Raw genomic sequence first — 20,468 nt, forward strand, 5'->3', positions numbered from 1 at the left:
GTCTACAAATCTCTAATTGCCTCTAGGCACCTAACCTTAAAAGTTAAAAAACAAATCATTAAAATTAGTTCACCAGCTTTCTTTAAGACGCTTAAACTGTTTTTTGATGTCCGCCAACATTCGTTATGCCTTGTCGCAAATGACATATTTTTACCTCCCAAAACCTATTTTCGAAAATTACGTAAATTCTCCCCTGAAACACCTTGTATACACACCTGTGCAGGTTGCCATCCGCACATCCTGGCAGGTGGGGTGGAACACTTGCCACAAGCAGGCTTCCGAATGAGAGACACCACTCGAAACCGGTGAGTCATAGTTTTAGTGCTATCACTCAAAGAACCAGTATACCAGACCTCACGTGAAAGGGCTAAACCAGCAGCTTTAATTATGGCGTAGCGCACCCGTCAGGATTCCTGTTTCGTAGGATTGCTCTTTCTCCCTTGAACAAGAAAAGCCGCGAAGAAAAGTATCACAAAGAAAAGGAATATAGTACCTTATATCTTTACAAACGGGACAGTTAGTAGGATATTGGAAGTATCTCGCGAAAAATGATGTTATTCCTCGGATACATGAATCGGGCGCGGAATCAGAAGTGTTTTGCAGGGTTACCATTACTGTTACGCTCAATTCGACGCATTAATGCGTGGACAGAACTCGCTTAGATACGCTTTCCAATTCTTTTCTCAGCCCATCGAAGGCGTCGCGGTAGCGCATTTTGTACAACGTGGTCTTCGCCGCACTTCGCGTAGCAATGCTAGAAAACTGCCTTTTCGGGCTGCATAATAGGGTTTGATGGTCTTTTGATAGCGCTACCTGGCATCAGGTGGCGAACTTATGTTATTATGTAATAGTAATAAACGAAATACTTCTGTTGCACCAGCAGTCTTGCAGGTAGGAGCGTGGGGTAGCTACCTGGCATCAGGTGGCGAACTTATGTTATTATGTAATAGTAATAAAGGAAATACTTCTGCTGCACCAGCAGTCTTGCAGGTAGGAGTGTGGGGTAGCGTCGACGCATTCTCGGTGGGGCAGGGTGAATGCTTTAATACTACCCTCATAAGCGGTTGCTCCGCAGAGAAAGTACCTTTCCAGGGAAGAAAACGTGACACTAATATTTATTACAGGTTGAGAACGCGGTAGATGACATTAGAAACTTTTCATGCACCATAGCCTGTAGTTTCGACGATATTTCCCCGCCCATTTCGGGTTCTAACCAAATTTTCCCGACTTTTATGTTTTCCAGCCTTTTGTTTCTACCTGTTAAGTTGTTTTGCAGCCTTTTTTTTTTTTCAGATGATGACGTGTGACGTCGCACGTACCCCATCGACCAAATAGTGAAATTTGTTGTGAACGTCGCCTGACGCCAGTTTTTTCCCTCGACGATTCTTTTAATGCCATCGCAGTAATATGAGGTTTCTTGGCGAGGTTTCGGTAGTATTAGGCGGCATCAGGCTGAGAAGTTCTTATGTCATGATTAAAACAAAAGAAACGCTTCAGTTGAATGAATTATTAAAGCGATAACAATAGTTTTAAGAATTTTAAATATCAGTCTGGCAAAAGAAGTAGCATCAAATGCACCTTCCTAGAAAGCACCGAGTCACAAGCCCACCTAGATCACATGACCGCAAATGGCACTTTCTTTAGAGCACTCATTTATCTACCCACTTTCCCGTAATTCAGCTTCAACCTGGATAGCATGCTGCGGTATTATTCTGCGACAAAGGCGACACAATTCTCGCTAGATAGAATATCCTATGCAGCTAAGTTCGCAAAACCGTCTTCAGCCACATCCGCTTCTCCGAGGCCAAACCACGTCGACTGCTCGTGGGGGCTTTAATGAACTGGCTATCAGCAGAGCGAACATAGTCGTCATCCTGAAAGGCAGGGCAACTTCGTTTTCCTCGGTGGCCGCATTAATTAGACGTTTCCTCTCTTCCCGTACCATTACATGCAATCCTTTCCTTCTGCCTGAAAACCTATATCAATTAAAGGATGGCAGTACAAGTGTAGAGCTGTTGTCACGTCGGCGGCGCTACCCATTTACTTGCGTTGTTTTCTGTGGCGTCGAGGAAGGCCGTTAAGCCGCCGCGTTCTGTTCCACGACAAAAGGCAGCTCAAGTTCGCTAAGTCGGGAGGGGGGAAGCCTCGTACAAGCAGAAACGTGTTCTCTTCGGTTCACGACAGACTCGTCGAAGGACGTTGCGGTGATTAGGTCCCTCACTCGGGCAATAAAGGGGAACAGCTGAATAGAAACGCTGCGGGTCACGTCCCGTTATACGCGTGCTTATTGTGGCCCCTAAGGTGGCACGAACTAAGATAGATGAGAGTGAATGGGCCGTAAAGAAGCTTTTTCTAATCTATATCTCACTCAGGCCTTCGAAGAACTAATTATGACAGAGAAGTACGCTTTTGCTACGTGACGTGCGCCAAACAAATCCTCAGCTCTACCTTATCCTCCGACTTTGACAAACTTTTGTTGCGTGTTTGTCACTGCGCATATTTAAAAAGTTCTCCCTGCACCGGTGCGCAGTATTTTCTTATGACAACGTTGAAATGAATCGTCAATTTGGCTACAGTTTAATAGAAAATTGTTTGTCCATTTCCAGGGTGCAAATTAGTAGGAATGTGCGTAGGAGTTTTGCATCTCGTAATGATTCACCTTGCATCTTGTAATGATGCTGGAGAAGGCAGTCCAGTACAGACGAGAGTATAAGTCCCTGGACCACGTGCTCCGTAATGGAAGCCAAAAGCTCTATTATTACCTGCCTGCTGGAATATTGTGACTTTGGCGATACTGGTCTACTAAATATACTAAATATAAGAAATAGACTGTCAAATGCGGTCAGAATAGGCATGACCCTGCTACTTTAAAAAACAGAAGGCAGACAAAATGTATAAAAAACAAGAGAAGAGGTCTGCATTGACGCGCAGCATTGAATCCACGAAGAACATCACAAAAATGCTCAATATGGAATGCCTTATACGGCAAGTCGTGCATTGAGGAAACACACTTATGAACTTTTTTTGTGGCCATTGTTGTCGAACTAAAGGCTACACATGTCCTTTGGCAACAAGAAAAAGCCTCTGTCGATGCAAAGGAGCACCCAGCCGAGATCAATCACTTACTCATTTTGCGTATCTCGCGTAATAGATGCGATGAAGCAACTTTCATCGAGCATGCGAAGAACATCGAGTATACGAAAAAGAAAAAAAGATAAAAGGAAGGGATAGTCTAATATTTACCACGGAGAATCTTGATTCTGGTCTGTGTGCTTGCGTAAGTTAGGGCGCACGCCCGAGATCCACGAGCTATTTGCATTACCTCCTCAAAGATAATCCTAGCAGGATGGGGAGAAAGGTTCCCGAACTGTGTAGTACTGCGCCCTCTTGCTGGTCTGCTCGCATTGGTTACAACGAAGACAGCGCATACATTGATGGTTCTTGGAACAATGTAGTTGGAAGACAAAGATGCTCCATCAGTGGATGCAGCCGAGCTGTCTTGTCTTCAACGGACGTAAAACTACTTCGAGAAAGGTGAATTTCGCTGCCTCCCAATAGTTCACTATGCATGCAGTTTTACTGCGCACAATACGCTTCGTTACTTTCGCTGGAATAGAATAAATTGTTGAGCAGATGGTTGAAGCATGTGTAATTTGCCAGAGCGAAAAAGCAGAGAAAGAAATCGAATTCTTAGGGTTAACTCCCAAGCGCGTCCGAAATGCGAAGGCACGGGATGTGGTAAATATAGGGGCTCTACTAAGAGGTATGTGAGGTCGAAGGACGAATTTAATGCACCTAGCATCGTTGTGCCCTTCCGCACAACCCCCTTTAAAGGACACGAGACTAAAACTATTTCCCCGAAAAAAAAAAGAATAAGGCATAAACACGAACACATTCACTCATGCACAGAGCCTCTAAGAAAGAAGTGGAAGAATATGCCATAACTTGCGTACGATGAGGAAAATTGCTTCAGTCCGAAAAAGAACTTAAGTCGCAAAGGCTCTTCTGTTTTTATGACCAACGAGGAAAGCTTCTCCTACGTAACAATTTCAGGTGGACTTCTTTTTTGTTGGAATATTTCTTAATGCCATCAATGCGGACTGCGCTGCTGCGTTTCAACTGTGATGCTGCGATAGCAAGACCGAGAAAGGCAGGCTTGAAAGCGCGAGGTAAAAATGTTTTCGCACAGAAAGTGAGGATCAAGAGCAGCCGAAAGCATACACCACACATTGGAGGTTGAAGTGTTGCATTTTTGGCATCTTTGGATTCTGAACGATTGATCGATGTTGTTAAAAGTCATTTCGCTCTCTGGCAGCTTTAGATGCGATTAATTTTCTATTTTTTTTCCCTATCACGGGTGATAAATTGGTTCAAAAGGCGTCATTTCGTCAAGTCAAAACGCAAAAATCCGACGTGTTACAAACGAGGCGAGTGTAGAGGACTATTTTTTTCTGGGCGAAATAGGGTTCTGATTACTTTCCAGTGACGCGCAAATAGGTTTCGCGCCCCAAGAAATGACGCATCTTAGTAAGATCTTTTCTTTCGTGCTGCTTTACTTTAAAAGAAGGTTCCTAACTTAAGTTGCCCGCAGCTGCCCTGCCTGAGGGCTACAAAACATTGGTTGTGTTCGAACTGTAAGCCCATGTACGGGATATTATAGTGAACGAAGGCTGCATTCAAGGACAACATTTGAGATTGCGTCTTTCTTAACACTCTCCGCCAAGAAATGGGATGCAGGGTTGCTTAAAATTATTTGCTCAATGTAGCACCACTACCAAAGGGCTCCTTTTTTTTTTCCCCACACAAGTTGCCGACAGAGACGCTACCGGAGTAAAGGGCAATGAAGTGGTGCTGGCAGCGATGAATTGTGGCTGTGCAGCAGAAAATTGAGCTCGTATAATTTTAGGAAAAGTTTATAGGGCCTATTTTATAATCATGATCTGTTGGCCACTGTAGAAAACGGATGCTTCGACGTTCCGCTGATGTAAGATCAAAACATGGAGAGATACTTATAGCGAGCCAAAAGGATGTACTTCAGGCGGTGTGATAGAGTGTCTACTAATTATTACGTGAAGAATATTTCTACCTTGTACGTAATTCATCAAGCCATACAAATAGCCTTTTTAATGTAGGTCCTTGTGAAAAGCTTTCCTTTGCTCTACTTTTTCTTTAATGTTTTCTTTTGAGGTTATTCATAGGTTATAGCGAGCACATTGCGACCGAGGGCCCTTCCTGACTTGTTTGTGCTATCTGGGGACACAGATATGATACCGCTTTGAGCGTTTGCGCATTCATAAATATTCGGCCTTTCTTTTCTTGCTTTGTTTCCTCGAAACGACTTTAGACGTAATAATGTATCCCGAACAGTGCCTTCAAAATTTTTTTTTTTTAGTGCATCCTGGAACGATTACTTCTTGAATAATACATCGAACAGGACTGCTGCTCAGGATGGTCGCTACTATTTCTATTGCGTTTCCCTCATGGACATTCGTTTTGAAGTGCGGATTATACTCTGAGAACAAAATTCTGTTTTTCTGAGAACAAATCATTAGCCAGTGTGTGGATCACGCCAGTTTATTTATTTATTTATTTATGCAAATACCCTAAGGGCCCGTGTGGGCATTACATAGGGGGGGGGGGGGGGGAAATAATAGTGAAAAAAATGAAACAGTATAAAAACTGCAATGACTACAAAGGTAGCAGCTGCGTACACCATCACGAAATACACATAATCCATTGTAAACATACATGTTCATCTTAGTGCGGTTTTTCACAATACATACAGAATATGGAAGGGTCAACACTACAACTCGAGGTAGCGTGTCAGAATGACTTCAAATGTGTCGTGATCTTTGAGAGATGCAACGGTGCGAGGGAGCTGATTCCACTGACGGATGGCGAGGAGGAGAGGCGAGTGAAAAAAGAGATTGGTTCGGGCAAAGATTGGTTCTACTTTCATTTCGTGATCAAATCGTGGAAAAATGTGACGGGCTGGTGTGATATGGCACGTAGCAAAGGAAGAATGACTATGATATATCTTGTGAAAAAAGGATAGAAGTGAAAACAATCTCCGTCTTTCGAGCAAAGGCAAGTGCATGTCATTTTTTATTTCTCTTACACTCGTAGCTCGCCAATAGTTCTGGGATATAAACCGGGCGGCTTTATTTTGTAAGGACTCTAGTTTCGCTACCAAGTATGTTTGATTTGGATTCCATATCAAGGAGGCGTATTCCACTTTCGAGCGCACTAAGGAATTGTACGCCAAGAGCTTTGTGTTTGAGTTTGCTAGACGAAGGTTTCGTCGGAGGAAGCCAAGTGTTTTCGATGCCTTGTTAATAATTGCATCTATGTGACGGTTCCACGATAGGTCGGATGCTAAGTGAACCCCTAAGTACTTGATGGTGGGTACTGATTCTATGGGCACATTGTTGAGGGTGTAATGGCATGGTAAAGGGCTAGAGGATGTGGTAAATGTGATTGCTTTTGTTTTTGATGTGTTAATTTTCATTTGCCATTGCATGCACCAGTCATTAATCTTGTTAATATCTGACTGTAGATGATAATATCTGACTGTAGAGTTCGGTAAACAAGCTACTTTTACGTCACTAAACAAAAATAATCTGGAACTGATTGCTGGCTGCGTATTTGCCAAGAGGCCATGACAGTAATCGGCTGATATAATGTATCTTTCCTCGACTGTCTGCATCTCACAACCACTAAATTTCTTCTGCTTCCTCGTGGGAAAGGAATAGAGTTATTTGGAGGACACATCTGTCCTAAAAAAGCAGAGAGGGTAAAATAATTGTGTTTAAATATTTTCTTTGCTGGCAAAACGTGCATCTCCGTCTAGCAGTTAAGGACCTCAATCTTTACTTCAGCGGTTGTTTGTGCACTTGATATCGGGGGACGCTTTTGTTACGCAAAACGTGAATAAAGTTGCCCTTATTTTAAAAACCTGTAAAAATTTACCAGAAGCATTAAGACCGAATTAATATTTGTTTAAAAAGAGGATGCCTCAATGCGGAACGTTATCAGCATTTTCGTATCAGACGCTTCTCTGTTACGCGGTCATATGAGGGTTCGTACTCCCCGTTTAACCTGACGCGACAGTGGGGAAAAAGAAATGTCGCTGACGGTTATTTTAAATAAGAGCACGAATGTTATTCATTTTGTGATAACGTTCAAAGCTCGAACATAAATTTTATTGAGATTGCATACACGAAATATTTTTGCATACTCCCAACGCCACAGATTTTTTGCGTTAAGTTCGAGTGGCCCTCGGGCGGGCTCGGGCAAGGCCGGGCTTCGCGGACCAGGCACTCACGGCCGACGTCAACGGCAGGCGCAGGACACCGAAGCTCCGGGACCAGGATGGCGATGAAATGACCCCAGCCCCTCACACCAAATGTAACGTGGCGGCCAGCCGAAGAATGAGGCGTGGTGAACGATGGATAAGAGATGATTTAATGGCCGCTGGCCTAGCGCGGGCGCTCCGTCCCGCGCCACTGCCAGCGTCGTCTTCTTCGTAACATTCGTAACTAAAAGGCTAGGAGGTTTTAGTTTAATCTGAGCCATGCATTTGGTTTCAATGTACTTACTCCTTAACGTATGCTTGGGCAGTTTTAATAAATAAATAAATAAATAAATAAATAAATAAATAAATAAATAAATAAATAAATAAATAAATAAATAAATAAATAAATAAATAAATAAATAAATAAATAAATAAATAAATAAATAAATAAATAAATAAATAAATAAATAAATAAATAAATAAATAAATAAATAAATAAATAAATAAATAAATAAATAAATAAATAAATAAATAAATAAATAAATAAATAAATAAATAAATAAATAAATACAGGCGCGAACGCAGCCCAGACGTCTTTCATCACGTAAACGCCATTAGTGCTGTGCTGTCTGCTCATAATGGTGTCCACACAACTGATCCCGTCAGCTCCGTCCGCCGGTGCCTTGATTCTTACCTTTTTTTTTGTTTTCTATAGGAACCTCCGTTCTCCTCATCTAACCGAGGACAGAGGCACACAGTCAGGCCGCCGGCGTTCAAGGAAGCGTTTTCTTGTTTAGTTCCGTTTCATCAACGCGGCCCACGTCGCGAGGGATTTCGTCTGCTAAAAGGGTCGTACACAACAGAGCCCTGTCTGGCAGAGCCAAGCAAAAGCGGACGATCATCGAAACCACTTCTGGGTTTTGCTTCCTTGTAGTCGCTATTCTTTCTCCGAGGCCTTCATCGCCAGTTCTCTCCGTCTTCATCCCAGGGCTTCGACTTCCCTCATTCATTCTGCTCTCTCTGGCAAGAGGCACGCCAGTGCTGTGGAGGCCTAAGCTCCATCTTCCTAAGCCATTGGGAATCTGGACCTTTGTAAGCTGTTCAGCGACCTCTTGGGTAAGAAATGTACTTCCTGCTTAAACTAAAAGTAGAAATAGAAGTGTTTGTTTCTTTATTTTTCGCACGCTATATTTTGCGCAGTTCTGTATGACCTCTTGAAATGGCCTACCTTACGTACCGTGGGTACTTCTCGGTCAGTCTGATAGGTTGTCCCTTCTTCACGATGTCAAGCACGAAGTAAACGCTACAGCAATTCTACTGCGCAGAGAGGATTAGATGGGTTTGTCATTCCATATTAGAATTTTGACTATTGTTGAATGTATAGTTGAATGTACAGTTGAATGTACAGACTTTTAATCTTCGCGATCCGATGGTTATGATTTGCGCTGATATAAAGCCATACACGACAAGGACTAAAAACGCAAAAGCCCTTTCGGGGAGAAACTACCTGATATATTGATGCCTTGTAATACTTGATTCCTTTTATGCTATCCATTGTCTCGGACGCGCTGTAGCTGTGTAAGCTACCGAGTTGCGCCATCCGCCGTGCATCTTATGTATCGGAAAGGAAACTAAACGTAAAAATATAATATGACTTCGAAATTAATATACGCTGCACCACGTGTCACAATTCCGAAGCTGTCTTCTACTTACGTACTTTCGCGTAAGAGTATCGTCTGCGGCCGAACTGGGCATGACTGCTATAAGGTCCGCAGTGGCGCCCCATGGTTGTTCGCAGGAAGAACAAAATTAGTCTGCGAAAAAAAAGGCAAGATATAAAATAAAAAAAAATGAAAAAAACTAACTGCACTGGTTCAACACTACAGGTGACTAACACAGTTGAGTAAAGCGTTCGAGAAGCAGTGAAGACCATCAAGTTGAATAAACGAATCCAAAACGCAAGAAAGGTACCAAAAAAAAGCAATAAAGCATAACTGCTTCGTATTACTAAGTAGAACATGTTGTCGGGCTTGTTGGTTCAATACTTCAGACATGGTAGTTGCGCGAAACACACACACACGCGCACACACGCACACACGCACGCATGCACGCACACATACACACACACGCACGCGCGCACACGCACACACACGCACGCGCGCACACGCACACACCCGCACACGCACAGGGTACGGGATTGCGCTCGTCCCGTACCCTGTCGTGTGTGTGTGTGTGTGTTTCGCGCAGCTACCATGGCTGCTTCGTATTGTTTCTTCATTTTTTCAGTTCTATATCTGTACGTGCCACAGCCTTAGGGTGTGTGGCTGGAGAAATGTTATACGATACGTGAAGAAGCCGCAGAAAGACCAACGACTGCACATTCGCAGGGCATGCACATTGTATGCAGTTAAAGCCTCGGTCAAAAGCCTTCAAACCCTGTGATTTGCTTTTGAAACGTACAGTGCATTCCTGAGGCACCCCTGAAGGCCAAAAAGATTTGAAAGGCTATGACGAAGGTTGTTCTCGTTTTACGCACGTTTAGAGTTCGAAGGGTATCCACAAGTACCTCGCCACAAGGCATATAAGCAAACCACATGACCTGTACACCTTTGAACGAGGCTTCAGGTGTGAGAGCGAATATCTTTCAGATCTAATTGATGCAATTTTTCATCGAAGCTGAATATGTCTTAAACCCAGACGCCAAATAGCTTAACAGGTAGGTTACAGTGCACCGACTTACAGGTTGGTACTTGGTTCCTTATCCATAGAGAATTCGCAGGCAAACAAAAAAGGGAAGGGAAAGAGTGGAGGGCAGTTTTGCATCTCACTGCTCCTTCTTTAAAGTTTTAGAGTTTATTACTTGACTTTTTGTTGTTCATTGAATGATTTTGTAAAACTGTATCGAAGGCCTCCGAGGGCAAGACCGATGCCGCATTGCTTCTAGTCTGTATGCAGTTCATTTCAAGGTGCGCGAGACTGTGGTGACTACGTGAAGTACGATTTTTTGTTCATTATAGAGTTCGCACTTCGGCTCTTATATAAGCAATTTCTACAGATAACATACGCGGTCATGCGACAAGAAACGCGGGACTGTTCTACAACCGCTCAAAGAAGTGATTGATAGTTACCCCTCTGGAAAGGTGCGTATATAGAACATAAACTTTTTTTTTTCACCCGATCCACAAAAAAGAAAATGGTCCACCGGTAGCAGGGGGGATTATACTGTATGCAGTTCATTGGCTTGTTTCGGGAAGAAAGCGAGGGTGGTGAAAATAGAGGAGAAAGACAGGAAGAACTTGTGCGGATCGATAGCCACCAAACTGATCGTGATAACCTTTATATCCCTTCAGCATAGGCATACGCACACAAGCAAAGAAAATGGCACACCTTGTATGTGAGCCCGTGCAGGTTCTGCCTTCTTTCAATAAAAAAGGCAGTCCCTGCTGAGCTGTAAACCCGGTTTGCAGTCCCGGCACTAAACCAACAGGTTCAAACAGGAATGCCGCCACTGCTCTCTATCCTCTTTATACTACGCCTCGGGAAGCGTTTGTTTTTTACTCCACAGTGAAAACAGTGCTGCTCCTCTGTAGGTAAAACCGATAAGCGGCCTCTCGGTGTAGCCTGACTACGACACACGTGTGAAGTTACCCCCCTATCCGTGGGTTGCGAAGAACACAACAGGCAGTATCCCGCAAGGGAGGCTTCACTTAAGCCATAGTAGCAGCAGGTTTTGCTTTCATGCTGGTTCGTGCTGGGATTTTTTTCTTTTACAAGGCATTGAATGTCAAGGCAAATGTAAAAGGTGCACGAACCAAGGAACACAACAAGCGATGGCGACAGCTAACTACGGGAAGAGGCAGATCGTGGAGGTTGCGCTAGAGCTCGCTTCCTTTTATGGCGCACGTATTACCCGACCAGGATCTTCTCTTATACTGCATGGTGTCGGGTGCCGCGTAATCGTAAATTTTATTGCCGATGTCGAAAACCTCGCGCACATAGCGAGTGGTGGCTGCTCGCCTGCGATCTCTAGATCGTGGTGATCGTACGTGCGGAGAGCGTCTGTAAGGAAGACAGTCATTCTCACGTGGAACCCCTATTGTACGCGCCGTGCATTGTCAAAGCACAAATATCACGCAGTAGTATGTAGCCCGAGATGTGCACTGTTATGTGATTACAAGCAACTTACTAGGGATATTCACACCGAAAGTTGCAACTAAGCCTGGTAGTGGCAGGCAGATGAGGACTGATATTGTAAACGGTGAGCATATTACTTGAAACTGCCCGATCAAAAGAAATAATTAATTCAAATCGTTATTTAATTTTATTTTTGGCGCTAAGTTGCTTAATACATACCTTAGTCAACTGTGTTTAAACACTTGTGCTGAATAAATTTTTGATCGTTGATTGGTTAATTGACTGACTTACTGATTGATTGATTGATTGATTGATTGATTGATTGATTGATTGATTGATTGATTGATTGATTGATTGATTGGCTGCACACTAGGCGCTAAAAGGTAGTTGCCCGTACATACATGCATCGTTGGGCAGTGCCCATGAGAGCTACGCAGAAGCACGCAATATGACGCTCGCCGAGGGGTTCCAATGTAAAGTACCGACGCTGCAACTTCGTGACATGTGTGAAAACTACGTCAAGGAAGTCGCAAAAAAATGACTACGGTTTGCAAAAATGCCTGCGTTACTTCCAAACGGTGGTGGCCTAACTGCTTGCTTACAACCAATGCTTATAATATGCAGAGGCGTAAGGATTTAGATTAATGTTTGTTTATGCTGCGTGCAGACGTTCTGCATATCCAGACAAGGGCTTTTCAGGGAGCCTAACTGCCATTAGCACGTCGCTCCTTGTAGGTTACAGATTTCCCATTTCAAAAAAACAGAGTGGCGTAACTGTTTTGGGTCTGACGTTCGGAAATAAACTATGGTTATTAAAGTGGGCAAATGCAATCTTTCTTTCTTATTGTTACGAACGAAACCATGAAAGCAAGTATTACATTCAAGTCGGGGCTCGTGTTCCAGTTTGCATGACGTTTAATCATTCCTCACTTAGCGCAGGCTTATGAGAGCCACTATTACCAACCGGTTGTGTCACTTCTCATTTAGTCAGCCATTCCGGTTTACAAGCCTTGTCTGGTTAGCGTTGTCTACACGACACTTTCGGAACTTTGATATCAGCGTTGTGTCTCCAGTTTGTTATTTTTATTTTTAACCGGAAGCTGCAACTACTGCTTAAGTGAGGCTGACAGCGCCCGCGTCCCATCTGAGTGTATCTGGTTTCCACACGGAGAAAACTAAGGAGTTTGACGCAGGCAGGAATGCTGCCATCAGACCTGTCTCTTCATACCGAAACGTTCCACTAACTTTCTTCTAGTACTAAAGTATGCAGCCTGAATGGCTGCTCACCTGCGCCGACGAATAAGAACTGCCATAGGGACACTGGTCCAGGCTTGAGGGTCAAATAAAGGTGCAACGAATCTTAAACCGCAGCACAAAAAAAGTAGTATTGTGAGTCTTAATACAGTTACTTACGCGGCAGGAACTGCAGAGTGGGCCTCTGTGTACAGTTTGTGCTTTATTTAGAGAGAACACGAGGAATGGTTAAACCGATTCTTAATGCGGAGAACACCAAGAAGCCGGCGCAGGCCCAGAGAGCACGGGAGAAGTAGCCTGAAGTCACGTTCCTGCTTAGAGGCGAAACCTACGTTTTTCCTCTTTGAGTGCCGGTTTAACCATTTCTCGTGGTCCACCTAAGTATGACATATACTATACCTAAAAAGCCAAGTTGCAAACAAAAATGTTTAGTTGGTTGGCAGCAGCTAGCTTCATCTCTTTTTCTCAAGTCTCAATGTGGAACAGCAGTGATATATCTTTATTCATAAATGTTAAAGCTTGTTCCATAGAACCTTTGTTCTTTTTTAACCCAAATGATTTCAATGATACACCTATTCCAGCGAGATTTAACTCAGAAGGTAGCAATCTTTTTTCATGGGCCAAATAAGCACACGGTTGAATCAGTTTATATCGTGGGAGCCTGGAGGATACGTTACCCGTTTTCGTTTGCGAAGGCCGGTGGAGAAGAGGGTACAAGGTGAAGGATGCAGATTTAAACTGTGAGAATTTTTGCTCGTAAAAATTTACAGCAAAATCTGACCTTGTTTTCAACTCCTGTGTCTGACATTTTACTTGTTGCAACAAAATATCAATGTTAACAATGTAACTGACATCTGTAGTCGGCCTTTCAATCTAGCGCTTGTTGCTAAGCGTGATAGCAGGCACACAACCGCAGTTCAACTCCTGTCCCTTCTCTGCGTTATTTAAGCCTGAAGAAGCCATTTACGGCACCAATACCTCGGTATAAATTATATTGTGTGCAGGAAGCAAGTGCAACTATATCAGGAACGACCCTTGCCACCTTGGATGTGGAAGGCGAAATAAGAATGTATTATCTTGTCACGCAGGCCAGTCTTGAATTGGTTGTAAATATATGCGGACGGCTATATCCATTTAACAGTACGTACTAACTGAGTCTGAACTGCTGCCAGTAAATCTTTCTTTCATAACTTCGCCTGTCACTTCTGCCCCCCCCCCCCCCTCTCATTTTTAACTAAAATAAACACGCATAGAGGGCGCACTTACCATGCGTTGACATATTTTTCATTTTTGTCACGCTTGTCAATGTTCCGTGTGTAGTTTCTGCGCTGTTGCAGCCACCTGGCGGGATAAAAAGTAGGCCACGCCATTATCTTAACTCACGAGGGTTCTCTCGCGCACACATAAAAAACACAGCAAGGATGGCGTCTGCGAAGGCCGGAAATACGACGCCCAAAATAATGGCGCTTCCCATGGTTTTTCCATATAAGATTTCTTCCTTAGGGAGGAGGCGCTGCCCCCGCCACCTCCTCTACTATAAATCCGCCACTGACAAAGTGCATTGCTTCCTGAAATCACAAGTGATACGCTAAGATAGCCGAGCGGGGTCGCAACCTGTACCTAAGAGACCACTGGTAGGAAGAAATTGATTTTCCTTCGAGGCCGACGCTGATTAGATGAGGAGCGGTGCTTGAACAATTTGGTCCATTCTACGGGCGGTGCGATTGGAAATGTGCATTGAGAGAGCCGTAAGCGAGCTTCACAGCAATGAACGCCACAAAGTGGCACCGCTGATTTTCTTCACCAGAGCGGGAAGAAAATGGTTCGATCCGATTCAAGATTTGTAATTTCGCCACTTTCTGAAGAAGTGCAGAAGGTGAGAATGCTTGGCGGTGTATGTGCTTATCTTGTGTCAGTCAAAGATTTCTTTTTGCTACTCCGCCTTTTTGTTGATCTGCTTTTGTCATAGTCTTCGAGACAGCGATACAGGCATCAGCCTATACAGAGGCATACATTCTTTCTTATTTGGCTTGCTCATTGACTTACTGATGCTCAATCCAGTTTCCCCAGTCCCTAATGAATGCAGACTAACTGTCGTCTCAATCGTCTCATGTCGACTGGCGTGGAAGTAGTAAGTGCGCGCAGGATCCACGCAAACAGCTTTTGCTCCCGTCCGGAGCATAAGTACGGGACTCCGAGTACGGGACTCCGTACTCGGAGTCCCGGCGGTGCCTTCTTGGACACAGACTGCAACGCTAATGCCTTTAGATTAAGTTATGGATGCCCAACAGCAGACTCGTTACTTTTGCTCTTCTTAGTGCGCGCAGGTCTTATACCCTTTGTTTATCTGCCCGCCACTTTTAGCTGGTGCATGTTATAGAAAGTAGAAGCGCCAACACTAACAAACGCAAGAAAGCGAGATGGATAAGCGCTTTCTGACGACTGAATTTTTTTTAAAGTAAATACGCGCGAAATTGAATAGGCGTGTAGTGGCGGTACCAATCAGAGGCAGTTTTATTAATAGTTTATTAATAGTTTTATTACGCGCTTGTCTATGTAAAATCCTTAAGTTTTATCGCGTTGGCGGTTTTTTGTTTTGTGTAATAAAAAATTGCACGATAATTAGGTTTTCTTCTTTCAGTTTACACGTATAGATTAAGACGCAAATTCTTTTTTTTCCCGACGGAATGTTCTTACGTGCGCAGAATTACCGCAGTTTACTTAGTGACATTTTCGAATAGTGTTCCTTCTGTAAGCCGTTCATTAAAAACATAATTTAGTCATTGCTCACTGCTTGGTATGTTTCACTGCTGAGTGCTTCGGATGAAGGAGTGGAGGCAAAGAAGGTGTCAGGTTGTTATAAAGTCTTAATGAACATAACAAAGTCGCAGCCACTGTATTTTCACGACTTATGCGCTTGCTTGCTTTCTTGTCATGTCCGTCCTTGTTTTGGTACAGTTTTCCACTAGCAAAAATGAAGGGAGATGACGAAGAGGGTCAGCAAGCGGCTGATGTTCACACCTAAAGCGCTTATTATTCCCCAGTACGTGTCCTCATCCATCCCCGGCTGTTTTAGCACAATTTTTTGTAAACAACAGTGAGTTCTTAGGAGGCTTTGGGGCCGCTTGGCTTAATTCTTGGCCGTGTAGAAGAGCTCTAGCGGCCTGTGTAGGGGTGAAAAACGGATTTCTCTTCACTTTCCAGCGTTTACGAGCGCTGGGACTTATGCAGGAGGTGCATTGCAAGGCCTGATGAGAGCACTGTGGCTTGGAAACTTTTGTAAATGAATGGAAAGCCCACCGTAAATTGGTTCCTCGGAAACTAGCAGCTTCAGTGACAGTAGCCTGCTTACCGGTGTCGTTCTAAAGAAGATTAGACACGGCATGTGATATCATATGAGACAAGGATTTAAAATTTCCTCTCAATGAAGTAATATTCACAGTAATCACGTAGTGCATCCGTAAAAAATCTGGAAAGAATACAGAGAAGAGCCGTCAGGTTTATTTTTAATAAATATGCAAGGACTGACTCCCCAACCACTTTAATGGAGATTAATAAAATTGAACTACTTTAACATCGGAGAAGAAAGCTTAGGTTAGAATTTATTTCTCTCTTATTACATAACAAACTTGGTTTGGATCCCTCATCATACTTAACGCCGGCACCAACCAGACAAACTCGTCAACACCATCCCACTTCTCTAACCCCTATATTCGCTAGAACAGACACTTACAAGTTTTCGTTCTTTCCACGCACAATAACAGATTGGAATCAGATAGTTAAATCATTGTCTCATGAGTTTTAACCAATTATTGCTGTATTGTGTTGTTCTTTTTTTTTTTTTGAACTGTTGCGTCTTTTGCCGTTTGATTGACTTGTTCGCCCACCCTGCTTGGACTCAGTGTCCGCAGTATTTTGTAAATAAAATAAAAATAAAAAGTGCCTCGCGAAGCCCAGCACAAGCATGTTCGATCGCCGGCGACTGTGGAACTGAAGTTCCCGAATGAACTTCGAAAGCAGTCGAAGGCTTCTACGAGTACACTAGTTCTCACATGCCCACGAGTGAACGACCCAGGTCTGGTAACTGACGGCTACCATCTCCTCAATGAACGCACCAAAATTAACAAGCACCGTCTCATGAGCATACCAATAAACCCTCAATGAACTACGGGAAAGCCGAGCAACTTTGTTTCATGCGGAGACTTGCTTATTCCCTCTCAGAAGAAGAGACTGTCGCAAGCATCAAGGGAGCGCGTCAGCACTATACCCGCACACACCTTCGGTTTCGAGCTTCCTTTGTTCTCTTTGTCCCAGGAAGCATCAATTATGACCGCGTTGTCCGTGTCCAGTTGCTGCAGGCGTGCAAGCATGCGCAAAAATAAACGACAACCAACCTTGCTGACGTTATGTAAATCTCGCGCGTAATTCGAGCCGAATTTCTTATGCAAGCGCCGAGAACAGCGCCACAGCTATTAGTGCTAAATAGATGGTCCCGCGCTGTTTTTTTCCGTTTCTATTGTGCCAACACCTTACCCACCGTTGTCGGCGCTCATTGCTTCACTTCGTTGCCCAAGACCCAGGAAACGAATCTGACCGACCTCAGCTGCTTCCTCCGTTATGCAAACTTTACTTTGTGCAACGGAGCATGGATCGCGCTTCCGTCGGTTACAATGTTCTAAAATAAGGCCAAGATGCATATTTATTTTGGCTGTACTTCAGTTTCTGGTGTGTTTTACTGACTCGCGAAATGAAGTTTGCAGAGGTGCTCACCAACATAACAGAAGTGGACCCTAGTGTGAGCAAATACTTTTTTACATGTTTGTCACGGATTTTGTAGTGCCTCTGCGATCAGACCATGCGGCAATGGTCAAGGATGGGCGCCATAGTAAAATCGTGGTATGAAAATTAGCCCAAAAGCACGCCGTGGGCTGGTTTCCTGCGGTCCACAGAGATCAGACTTAATACTTTACCAAAAAATCAGAGCAGTATAAAAAGGTGTCTTTTTCACAATGAAGTTCTTTCTTAGCGCTTAAAGCTTATTTAGTAATCGCCTCTGTCAATTTGTGATATCCTATTAAAGTAATCACGCAATGAAAATAGAAATGCGCTGCTCTCGACTTTCTAGGTTTTCCGGTAAACGCGGCCGTTTTGGCAATCCGGCCAAGAACCAAGCCTTCTATGACCATACTAAAGAGAGAAAGAGGAAAAGGGATGGCAGGAGGTTAACATGTTGGGTGTTTCGATTGGTTATAAAGTTTAAACATAAATGTGCCAATACGGGAGTATAAAGATAGTAAGCTGTCATTATGCGCACTCCCTTTTATGAAAAAGAATGCGCTAGAGGAAAGCTAACTCCCTTTTGCTCCGTTCTGATTAGTGTGCACTGCACTGATGGAAAGGAAAGAGGAAATTTAAGACGAAAACAGGGAAGGTAAGGATTGGGTGAGGGCCAAGGTCATCAGGTGAGGACGTGCATACTTCAAGTCATTACCTTTCGCACCAGCTCTACCCTCTCAGGAATACTAACAGGGCTTTGTATGTTGAGCACAACAGTCCGTGAGTTTCTCTCCGTCAGACGGTGGGGACCGAAGCGGCAGACCTTCCACGTGGCAAAGCCTCTGTGAAAACGCCGCCGTTCTGGGTCACTCTGGGCTCTTAATGCCTCCGGCGCTCGTGTATTGCAGCGCACTGCATATTTAACAGCCGGCCACACGGAAGTCCAGGGCTTTTCCTAGCTTAGCCGCTTGCTTCCAATCCCGTATGGAGACAGCGTTTGGCCGACCTAAAAGTGTTTCGTGGTTATTACAGGAAGCGGTGTCTTCTGCCTCCTGGTGAATATTTTAAGAAGGACTGGGCTCGCAAAATATTTAATTCGTTAACAACGAGACACTAGCGAGGCCAGGTACCTGTCACAAACTTCCTAAATTACACTTAGTTTTAAGAAACACCAATGTTCGTCTTTCAAATTCCTCTTACCACCTCGCTATACACTCTGGATCAGTTGACTCATGTTGGCGCTCTCTTATTTAAGAGCGTTAGCTCTTACTCCTCATGTTTCGAGATTTCGTGGGGTCTGCTACCACCCTGAGATCCCAGCGTCATCTGTGGCAGCCACTAGAAAACAGCACGTCTCGCATTGAGACTTGCAGCTCCATCTACAATAGCATTGTAGAAACAACCATATCATTTCTAGTAAACCAAACAGCTAACGCTCGTTACTTCAACGTCTTCCAGACGGTGCGGCCTTTTTTTTGCATTGCTGCTCAACTCATCGAGCGCGTCGTTCGGCTTCGGAATCTGACGTAGGACTGGCGTCTTCCATGATTTACCGTTTGCTGCACTGTGCGTTCCTCTAGCGAGTTCTTCTTCTTCTTCTTCACCTCTTTATAATGGCACATACCCACGTGGGGGGATTGGCCAAGGTGTAATGGTATACATAAGAAAATTTTCATAGGATTAAACGTGAATTTTGAAAGTTCATCCTTCTTCTTCTTCTTCTTCTTCTTCTTCTTCTTCTTCTTCTTCTTCTTCTTCTTCTTCTTCATCTTCTTCTTCTTCTTCTCCTCCTCCTCCTCCTCCTCCTCCTCCTCCTTCTTCTTCTTCTTCTTCTTCTCCTTCTTCTTCTTCTTCTTCTTCTTCTTCTTCTTCTTCTTCTTCTTCTTCTTCTTCTTCTTCTTCTTCTTCTTCTTCTTCTTCTTCTTCTTCTTCTTCTTCTTCTTCTTCTTCTTCTTCTTCTTCTTCTTCTTCTTCTTCTTCTCCTTCTTCTTCTTCTCCTTTTATTCTTCTTCTTGTCCTTCTTCTTCTTCTTCTTCTTCTTCTTCTTCTTCTTCTTCTTCTTCTTCTTCTTCTTCTTCTTCTTCTTATTTTTCTTCTTTTTCTTCTTTTTCTTCTTTTTCTTCTTTTTCTTCTTCTTCTTCTTCTTCTTCTTCTTCTTCTCCTCCTCCTCCTTCTTCTTCTTCTTCTCCTTCTTCTTCTTCTTCTTCTTCTCCTACTCCGTCTTCTTCTCCTTTTATTCTTCTTGTCCTTCGGCTCCTTCTTCATCGCATCATTCACCCTCCTCCCATTTGCTGCAACTGACGCGATGCTGCTCCGAGCTTGCCCAAGCTTCCTCCTTTTGGCTGAAGCTGGGAACAGCAGTTCGCAATTGGTAGCGAGATGCTGGAAGCAGTAAGAGTGGATGTCTACTTAGGGCAGGTAGTGACCTGTGATCCGGATCATGAGAGGGACACAGCAAAAAGAGGCCCCGTTTGTTTCGCCGTGGTTTCAATCACGTTACCACTCTCAAGAGTATCAAGACTATAAGTATACTGCGTCTCGGGTGCTTTTCGGCGATAAATGTATAAGCGTCTTGTTTCTCCTGTTTCGCTTTTTTTACAACCTTTAGCCTTTGCGCACCAAAAACCCCAAAAGTTCTTAGATACCCGAACTCCTCAGACAACTTTTACGCTCTTTACCATGGCATTTTGCTGTTTCAAAGAAGGGCGTCGCTGCTGTTTCAAATGGGACGTCCTTTTTGAGCAGTAGGCGTACCCTGTTATCAAAAACTTGCATCAAACATAGACGACATGCCCTGCCGTCGCTAAAACAGTGCAGTACTGGGGACGCTACATCTGGCGTTAGCCGATCAGTGGCCCAATTGCTAGCACGAACTAATAACTTCCGACTGGCGCGTACGCTAGCCATTCACGTCAGCCAACATTATGACTGCTGAATTTGCTGACCAAGCATAACCGCGTTTTATTTGCGACCATCTTCGTTGATGCGGCGCATGCCAGGTGTGGTGTCA

At 43.8% G+C, this 20,468-nt stretch overlaps 1 protein-coding gene across 1 annotated transcript in view; it reads left to right on the forward strand.

Moving 5' to 3' along the window:
- The window catches only part of LOC149358578 (uncharacterized), a 95,219-nt gene that overhangs the window by 32,389 nt on the left and 42,362 nt on the right, over positions 1-20,468 (forward strand). The window contains exon 3 of the mRNA XM_089568864.1: positions 224-305. Coding sequence (XP_089424990.1) covers positions 224-305 — 82 coding nt within the window. The remainder of the gene's footprint in view (positions 1-223; positions 306-20,468) is intronic.

The sequence above is a fragment of the Amblyomma mixtum genome, chromosome 2 (genome assembly GCF_055824585.1).
Source record: "Amblyomma mixtum isolate Tamu chromosome 2, ASM5582458v1, whole genome shotgun sequence".
Taxonomy (NCBI): Eukaryota; Metazoa; Arthropoda; class Arachnida; order Ixodida; family Ixodidae; genus Amblyomma; species Amblyomma mixtum.